The 9,566-nt window shown below is 39.7% G+C and overlaps 1 protein-coding gene across 2 annotated transcripts; it reads left to right on the top strand.

The window, feature by feature from the left end:
• Positions 1-1,820: 1,820 nt before the first annotated feature.
• On the top strand, positions 1,821-7,435 carry LOC149812333 (sec14 cytosolic factor-like). 2 transcript variants are annotated; one of them, XM_089992862.1, is made up of 6 exons: positions 1,821-1,999; positions 2,877-3,132; positions 4,550-4,586; positions 5,928-6,045; positions 6,168-6,278; positions 7,145-7,435. In XM_089992862.1, exons 1-6 carry the CDS (start codon positions 1,922-1,924, stop codon positions 7,283-7,285), a joined length of 741 nt encoding a protein of 246 aa, XP_089848988.1. In that variant the 5' UTR covers positions 1,821-1,921; the 3' UTR covers positions 7,286-7,435. The 2 variants fall into 2 exon arrangements, with proteins under 2 accessions (XP_089848988.1, XP_089848989.1); XM_089992863.1 differs by having other exon boundaries at positions 1,868-1,999; positions 5,934-6,045.
• The last annotated feature ends 2,131 nt before the right edge of the window (positions 7,436-9,566 follow it).

Genomic DNA, 9,566 nt, shown 5'->3' with positions numbered 1-9,566 from the left:
ACAAAACCATACCTAAGTTTTCAATATTATTAAAAACATACCTTTTTTTTATGGTTAATCAAAAACACCCAGGGCTTACTTATGTTAAAATTGTGTTTAATGTATATGGTAATTACAAAAAGTTAAGTGTATTTATTTTTAATAGCTGAAACTTTAGATGTGTCTTGTAAATTATTTTTCTAAAAAAAATATTTTGGAGGAAAATAAGTTACAATATCTTATTTACTCAACTTGGGTTAACGATAACCTTAGTGTGTTTTTGGTTAGTCAGAGCAAGGTTGTTAAATGCGATGAGGCGAAGCGAGGCGTTGAGCATGTTATGAAGCGAGGCATAAGCCTCGAGGCGTTGAAGCGTAAGCTTTATGATCAGAATAATAAAATATATAATATTAATAAAATAATGAAAAATTTAAATAAGCACTACTAATTTGCTTTTAGTTATTTTAGTACAAAATCATAAGAAAATAAAATAAAGATTCATCACCGATCTCTGCATCCGCCATTAACTGAGCGGGGCCGAACAGGGAGGCGACGTCAGAATCGACCTTGAATGAGATGATGCTTGAAGCGTTTTCCAAGAACTGCTCGCCGATGAGAAACCGCGCACCGCGGTACTCAAAGAGGAAGAGGAGGAGAGTGTACCAAATTATGCATTGGAGGACGACGATCTGTAGTCTGTACCATGAGGCCGCCGACAGACCCTCACTGGCTACATCTGATCTTGAGAGCAGTTTTTCCATGTATATATAAAAAAGGTTGTTGGCAGATCCATGAGGTCGCCGACAGACCCGCCTTGCCCCTCAGAAGTTTTTTTGTTTAATTAAAACTTATACATGTAAGCCTGGAAGTCCTACAAAAACTGGAAAAAAAAAACCCCATTTTATACCTCAGGCTGCCATTAAAATGCATTCAGATAAAGCACCTTAACAAAAATAAATAAAAGGTTGTTTAATGTAATAGCCCTGAAATCAAACAACCTTTTGTAAATAGATGATAAGTTAGGCATAATGTTGTAAATTGCTCGATATCCTCATCATTTTTTACCTAACCAGGACTGTTAAAAAAAGAAAATCTCAAAATCACCGTTGAGGAGGCAGCGCTTCAGGTACTGAGTGTGCGCCTCAGTACCTTGAGTGTGTGCCTCGCCTGTGAGGCATACGCTTCAAGTACTGAGGCGTACGCCTCTCACAACATTGAGTCAGAGCATAAATTTATTAGGGTTTTTTAACAATATCAACAACTTAGGTGTGTTTTTTAATCTTGCCAAAACTGTAGGGGTCTGTTTGAAAATTTCTCTCTTTTTATTTTAGTTAGCATGGAAAACCACTAATATGGTTTGAATAATTGAATGTCCCGTTACAGGTCAAGGGGGCGGTATCGCGTTGACGGGACCTGAGCTGATATCTCCACTGTAAAATGCCATGAGTCCAGCCTTGCCCACTAAGGTGGATCAGGAGCAATCACATTGCACACTTTGAGTGTACCGCTGCACCTGACTGCCCTCCATCTCTGGGATACAACTTGTCAGCTGTGCGGCCAAGAAACAATGGAAGGCAGATCAGAAACGATGGAAGGCAGATCAGGTGCAGCAGCACACTCAAAGTGTGCAATATGATTGCACCTGATCTGCAGCCCCAACCCACCGGGGATAGTTTCCCATTTGGCTCTCCTTTATTGCGATTGTTCACTTGGCCCTACAAAATATCTTGAATAATGTTGCCTACTCAGTGAAATTGTCATGTCTGGAAATTAATGACTGAGGACCACTGCAGTTATGCCCTCAAAGAAGCAAAGGAGTACATGATCTTAGTTTCCTCCCAAAAAAAATGTATATAATCTTAGGAAGTCAGCAAACATATCCAAGAAAAAATACTCATCTCTTGTTTCTCTCTCAACACAGGAACTCTCTTTCCTCTCAAACATGCAAATGGAAGGAGCCCAACAAGCTGCCCTTAAACAGATGAGATCTGCAGTAGAGAAGTTGGGTTCTTCAACAGAGGTATTTCTCTTCATGTTTCTATACATATTATTGTCTTGGATTAATATTTGCCACAATCGATTGTAAATACAATCAACTTAGCAAAGCAGAGCTCTTTGTATATTTGTCACATCTAATACCATAATTGTGATCTACATGTTTTGTTTAGTGGAAACTAGCTTTTGGATTGCCCGAATCTAACTGTAAACAGGTTTTCCATACAATCCAAAAATCAATGGCTATGAATGTATCGTTTTTTTTTTACTCATAAAAACATATTTTTTGTTAAAAAACATGTTTCAAGAGTTGATTCCTACTAAATCAAGTATGCTACACACATCTATGAGGTTAGCTTGAGCCAAAACAACTCGCATCATGAGATTTCATCTCAATTGCGGGCATAGGCGGAGCTGGGGGGGGGGGGGCAGAACTGGACTGTAGCCCAGTCCTGCCTCCCGGCCAAGTTAAATTTTTTTGTTTTTTTAAAAGCCCAGTCCTAGCCCAGCCCTGATTCCATATGAAATAGATTTTTATCCATCTTTGTAGCCCAGTCCTAGCCCAGCCCTGACTGCAGCAAATAGTTTGATTTGTCCATATGAAATAGATTTTTATTAATAATTGTAGCCATTTTTTATTTTATCTAAAAAAAAAAATTGGGGGCGCTGCCCCCGAACTCCAGACTATCACACCAATTATTTTTTTTTGCTACACCCCTGTTTGCCCCCCACCCCCCCCCCCCCCCCCTCACATGAATCCTAGCTACGCCCCTGATTGCAGGTAAAATCAATTGTAGCAAGTATATATCCTGTTGTCTTCACCTCACTTTAAAATTGTTAGATAATGAATCCCATCTTTTTCTTTTCTTTTCTTTCCTTTTTTTGTGCTTGTTTTTCTGTAGGGAGAGGCAGAAGGCAATCTCATGAGGTTTCTGGTGGCAAGATCCATGAACCCAGAGAAAGCAGCCAGGATGTTCGTCCAACGGAAGAAATGGAGGGATGAGATTGCTCCTCTTGGGTACATACCAGATCATGAGATTGCCGATGAGCTGCACGCCAAGAAAGTCTTTCTACAAGGTGTTAGTAAGAGCGGTTATGGAGTGCTGATCGGTCTAAGTCGAAAACATGTGCCTCCCAAGGATGTTCTGCAACATAAGAGTAATGCCTCATGATCAACTCAGATCAGGATCGAAGGACTATCCATAGTTTAAAGCAAGACAAGGAATAACCTCCAAAAGTTTTGAACATGAGGCCTCTTGGTTATGATACTATGACCTAATCATCCAGCTATCTCATTTCAACCTCAAGGACTATCCTTAGGTTTTTTTTTTTTTCTTGATGATCAAGCTAAGGGATTAAGGCCCTCCTCATTTCCGGTAGACAAGCCCTACTGGTGGCTATACATCCAGGCAGTTATTCAACTACCCATACCAGTGGAATTCGAACTTGCAATGTCCCATCACATGGTGACTTGCACAAACTGCACCTACCAAACAGATGGACCACGTAATGCAATGTCCCATCACACTCTGTCTCGCACAAACTGCTCCTACCACTGGGTTTTGAACCTTCAATGTCTCACCACAAGGAGTCGTGCACTGACAGCTCCTACCAACTACGCCGAGCCCCCTTTGGTTGATCGCCCCTATTTACTAAGGGGATGTTCCTTTTTTTAACAAAGGGACAAACATTAAGTGGCTCCCCTTGGTTGGGCAGAACTGTTCTGCACCGGGAGGCTCTGCTTGTCTGGTAGGAGCAGCTAGTGCACGTCACCTTGTGTTGGGTCGTTCCAGGTTCAAAACCCAATGGTGTAGTTGTATAACTGGTAGGAGGTCTGCCTAACCCCAGCTTGCTTTTCAAAAAAAACAAAACAAAAAAAGAACTGTTCTGCCCTCAACATTGGATCTGATTCCCATTAGCACTGCCCACCGTCTAGCTGTTTTCATCAGTGGTCACAGTGGTCGGAATCCATTAAGACAGTATTATTTTGGCCATTTTCCAGCTAGTAAGCTGTTGGAAAATGGCCAAAAGTGTTTTTTTTAATATGTATTTAGTTTGTCCAGCTATTTATCAGCTGACAAGTGGCTTAAAAAATGGACTGATTTTTTTAATGAGTTTTTTTAGGGCTATTTTCTTTCCCTCATTGGCCAAAAAATGAGCATGCATTATTTTCATTTCTTTTTCGTTGTTATTTTAATTTTTTAGTTTTTTTTTTTCTGATGTGGAACCCTGCCTTCCGTGGCCCACCTCTGTGCCAGCAGGGTTGGATCCGAAGAACCCAAGACCTGGTTTTCCAAGTTTTGGTAATATAAATAATGGAAAACCCAAGTTTCTGCGAAACTGGGTTTGTTGAAAACCTGATTTGAGGGCAAAACCTAGGTTCCCAAAACCCAGGTTTTACCCTCTATCATTCAAACAGATCCTAGGTGGTTGTCTTGTAGCCGTGGCAGCACTTTACCATTGGCTTGATTTTAAGATCCAATACGATGGGTTTTTCTAAGAAAAGTAGTATTCCTTGACACTGATTTGCAATCTTTCTATGCCCTATATTCAAATTCCTTGATTGTTAATGCAGAGTTCGTGGCTAACATGATGGACAAAGCGATTGCAAGGTACAAACTAAAACTGATTCATGAGGTCGAAAGTCCTACGTAGCTACTGTTGAATGGTGTTATATTTCCAAATTGAATGGATTTCTGAAATAGCTTTTGTTAGTAGCATCTTTCTATATCATCTATCATATTTAAGCATTTATTTCTTTAATTAGGTAATTATGAGATAATTAGAATTCGGTTTTTTTTTTTTTTTGCATTAGCTCGGCATAGGTTCAGACAACCAGTTAGGTCTGATCTGAGCCTGGCCACATGGCTCGCCTGTTGGAAGTATAAACCCATTTTGGGTTGTGAGTCAAAAATCAAAAGTTATATTTGCCTTGTAATTAATTAAGTGTTATGGGTAGTTTTGTTAATGTTTGGTGTATAGAGATTTCATGGGCAATGTTAGTATTTAGACAATGTTGTATGGTAAGCATAGGTAAGAAAAAATAGTTAAATGGGGTCTTTTATTAGTTTTATGGCATGCATATAGTGGGTCAGGTGTGAAGTAATTGACATGACATGTAAAGAGTCAATTGAAACCTTATATAAGTCATGAGTTATGTGAGATGAAGCATGCAATGCATATCATTAATAGTCATTAGCGAGTCTTTAAATTGAATTTTTTTAGTTAGAGATATGGCTCATGAAAGGAAGGTGAGCAGAGCCAATGTTCGGGGCAAAACACTCTTACTAGGGAGAGCCACTTAAGAGTGATATCCAATAAAGTGATGTTTTTGAGTGTTAATCTCTATTGAACTTTATTTGTGAGTGAGTGCCCCTTTAATTTTTTTTTTTAATCGTCCGCCTACACAAGCAGATCGTTTTACATTTTCGGGTTTGGTTAACAAAATCTGTTCCTGGTTGGGAGACAAAATCGGATATCTAAAACTCTAATTTCTGAGGTCAATTAATTTTAAATCTCACTCCTTTTTAGGTCGAGGTCCGGTTCCATACCTGGTTTATACGGATCTAAAGCAAACCAGGTCCAGTTGAATTGGGCTTCAGATCCTATCTCACCTCAATCCATATTCTTATCTTACCAAGTGCACAGGTCTTACCCAATCCATCTCTTGGATGGACCTGCCTCCAAATTCAAGTTGAAATTTCCACAGTGGAAATGCTCAGCAACCAATTTTCAAAGTTGGTAGTCAACCAAGTTCATGATACCCAGGAAAGGTGAAGTTCATGAAGTTGTTCAGGTTCAACTTGGTGCCCAAACATGCAGTTCCTGACAAAAATGGATGTGATGTCTATGGAACAAAAATGAAGTATGAGTTTCCATTTGTTTTGTGGAGCACAATTAGTGTTTGGGTTGCTTCCATATAACCATATATATATATATTGGTTTTTTCATAGTTGTAGTGGCCATGTTGAAGAAGGAAAAGAAAAGGTGATTGCTGTTTTTGACCTGCGTCAAGTCTCATGGGCCAACACCGATATTCGAGGTTCAATAACATCATTCCAGATTTTGCAGGTTACCTCTTGCCATTGCTCTTGTTGTTTCCGTGCACTGTGCGTGCTACTTATGCTTGATACTTGTGTGTGCACCGGCGTGTTTGTGCGTGCATGCATGTATGTATGTATGTATGTATGTAGGATTATTATCCCGAGCGACTAGCAAAGTTGTACGTTTTGAATTTGCCTTGGTTTTTCGCCCGCATCTGGAAGATGATCCAGCACTTTCTAGACCCGGCAACATTAGAAAAGGTATCTCTCTCTCACTCTCCACCACCATGCACCATGCATGGCCATCACCATCATCATAAAAACAATATATATATAGATATAGATATAGATATAAGCCCATGAATAAGCAAAATGGTCCACTGTTATCGAACAGTTTTCCACCGCGGATCGTGTCTGGATCAACAATGGAAAAAAAAAACTTGAGTTAAAAGATGTTCATTTATTCGCCTAAGTCTTTAGCGGCGGTTGTGACTGCAGATAATGACCCTAAATATCAAAAAATCGACAAACACGCATCATTCATTGTTTCATCACAAGTACACACATGCACCAGAAAAAAGTCAAGCATGAGCATGAATCCCATCATATAACATATAATGTGTTTGAACCTGTGTTGATCCTGTCCAACTAGGGCTGTCAACTGATCAGGTTTGTATTGAGTACCCAACAAAACGTAAACCTGAATTCCTGGGTATGGGCATGGAAAGTGCCGACCCAAGTAGTATGCGAACTGGGTTTGGGTCGTGATTTTTGCCAGGTACCCGACCTGACCCGAGTAGTATATGTCTATATTTTATGGGTTTGGGATTCTATTTTCGTGAACCGAATAAATCTGAACCTGGACCTAAACCCGGTTATTAGTTATATGGATGGGCCCAGGTCAGCCCTGACCCAACCCTTTGACAGCCCTACGTCCAACCAACGGCTAGGATTAGTCCACATTCTCACCTAGATATGGACTAGTCCTAGCCATCCAAATGCATCAGTTGGACAGCTAGGATCCGTTCCATATGTCTCGTGGGATAGGATCTTTTTTATCACATATAGTGTGTACATTGATGTCTTATACGGTTGTTAATTAACATAATAACCATGGTGACAAACAGATTGAAATGGTGACAAGTGAAGAGAGAAGGATGGCAATGTTGAAGGAGATCGGAGAGGAAGTCATGCCGGTTGAGTATGGAGGGAGTTCCAAGTTTGTGCCTTTGCAAGATGTGAAGCTCAAAGATTTTGGGTCCAACTAAATGAGAAAATAATCATATTTATGTTGCCAATGCCAAGTATTAATATTTGGCTCTAAGTTGGATAAGCATGTTCACGATATCGACAGCTCAGTTGAAATCACTCTCAATTGTTAAATTTTCACTATGAAAATTGAGTAATTTTGGCTGTTTCATTCTCATGGAAGGAGACACCCTTTCATGGGAAAGAGCATAAGTTTCTAAAAACTCTTGCAAGGCTGGCTTTCCCCTGAAATACCTTCTCCATGGAAGGAGGTATGAATGAATTAACCCATAAGGTCAGCAGGGGTCATGTGTCAAGCTGAAGGCCTAAGATTTAACCCAGCTGGAGCATGGGGGCTGCTGTTAGGGGTGTCAATGGGTCGGGTTTACCGGGACCTGACCCTGATAAATAAGAAGACCCAGGTCCGAACCCGAAGGTCGGATTAATACATGGACCCAGGTATAGTTTGTGAAATTTTATACCAAACTCGGGTCTAACCCAAGCTCCGATTAAGACCCATAATTTTTTCTGTGGTCATGTAGTTTTTATTGGGTCTGGGTATGGTGGATCCAATTAGACTCGAGTCCGGACCCAATACCATACCCAAAAAACAGGACCGGGTATGGTCAGAATTTTGAAGAAACATTGAAAACCTACCAAACATACCCACTAAGAAACATTTTAGCTGATTTGCAGTGGTTTTTTGAAATCCTGACCTTACAGTTGTGATCTATGCGCTAGTTTTTATATAAATCAGTATTTGAAGCATTTGATTCCAATGCCTGGATAGGTTTTTATAAAGTTTCAAAAATCAATGGCTTATAATTTTTATATTTTTTTTAAGCTCCAAATAACAATTTCTAGTAAATCAATTATGTTGAACAGTGCTGAACACATTTGCAAGGTCAGAATTTCCAAAAAAAACACTGAAAATCCAATAAAATGTTTCTTAGTGGGTAGGTTTGATAGATTTTCTACTGTGTATATATATATATAATAAAATCCAATAAAAAACACTGAAAATCCAATAAAATCCAATAAAGCTTGGCTCATTTGCTCGTCTGAGCCTTTGAACCATGTACAAGCTCAGCTCCTTTAAAGTATGGGCGACCTACAAGCCGAGCCGAGCTTGAGCCAACTCAGTTAGTTGTGCAAGTGACTTGCAGCAAAGGACCCGCACCAGTGGGTTTCCAACTCACATCTTTTCAACTTAGTGACTTTCCCAAGCTACCCCTTTTAGATGAGTGTAGCCCTCGTGGGCTTTGAAGTTTGAGTCAAGTACCTAGATTGGAGTTGGAACCTAAACCACACCAAGTTTCATCAACCAATTTATAACAAATTCAAATTATATGATGTACGTGTATCAGCTCACAGTTGATTTATATGAAAGTTAAATTCAAAACTATTGACTAGTGATAACTATTTAGACGTGTTATCTAACCAAGAAATTTTGTTGACGTTGACATCAGTAATACAGATGCAATTGACCCTTCCAGAAATATGAAGGTGCTGCTATAACCTGACCAGACAATCAGCTCAGGAATCTGAACTACGGTAGGCACAAACTCTAGCATTGGAAAACGAGATGAACAGCTTGCCATTTGGCTCAGCTCGACTCAAAAATTGAGCTCAGCCAGCTGAGTTATCATTTAGGTAAATGAGCCAAAACCCGAACATGGCAAGCTCGATTGGCTGGACGTGTACATAAAATGCATATTATATATGTTTTGTACATGGATTAAACATATATTTATATGTATTATACATATATTTTATATATTATCAAGTTTTAAAAAACATTTTTTTTAGAAGACGTGTCAGCTCGTGATTGGCTCACAAAGAGCAGGGTTGTAGCCTTAACGTAGAACAGTCCAAGCTCGGCTTATTTACCAGTCCTAACAAACCCCTTCATTTCACTATGTTGGTCATCATGGTTATTATGTTAGTTACCAACTATAAGACATCAATAGCAACGGGGGCTCACCTTGCCTGGCAGGAGCAGTTGGTGCGGTTCCAACATTGTAAGTTATAATCCCAATGGTATGGTTGTAGAACTGGTAGGGGTCAGACTAACCCTAGCTTTCTCTGTGAAAAAAAACTATAAGACATCAATGTGCATGCTATGTGTGATGGAAAAGGATCCTATCCTACTAGTCGTATGATGTGGAGCCTACCTTGATCCTAGCTGTCCAACTGAAGCATTTGGACGGCCAGGTTTAGTCCACATTCGGGTGAGAGTGTGGGTTAATCTTAGCTGTTGGTTGGACGGGTAGGATCAACATAGGTTCGAATCCATTATAT

The sequence above is a fragment of the Nuphar pumila genome, chromosome 17 (assembly GCF_984573655.1).
Source record: "Nuphar pumila chromosome 17, dmNupPumi1.hap1.1, whole genome shotgun sequence".
Taxonomy (NCBI): Eukaryota; Viridiplantae; Streptophyta; class Magnoliopsida; order Nymphaeales; family Nymphaeaceae; genus Nuphar; species Nuphar pumila.
The sequence above is the reverse complement of the archived record's forward strand: the minus strand, read 5'-3'. Positions and strand labels throughout refer to the sequence as shown.

Excerpts from the sequence above, each read along its gene's own strand:
- LOC149812333 (XM_089992862.1), top strand. The coding sequence starts at position 1,922 with ATGCAAATGGAAGGAGCCCAACAAGCTGCCCTTAAACAGATGAGATCT. Across the intron at positions 2,000-2,876 it reads AGTTGGGTTCTTCAACAGAG|GGAGAGGCAGAAGGCAATCT; the intron begins GTATTTCTCTTC and ends GTTTTTCTGTAG. Across the intron at positions 4,587-5,927 it reads ATGGACAAAGCGATTGCAAG|TTGTAGTGGCCATGTTGAAG; the intron begins GTACAAACTAAA and ends GTTTTTTCATAG.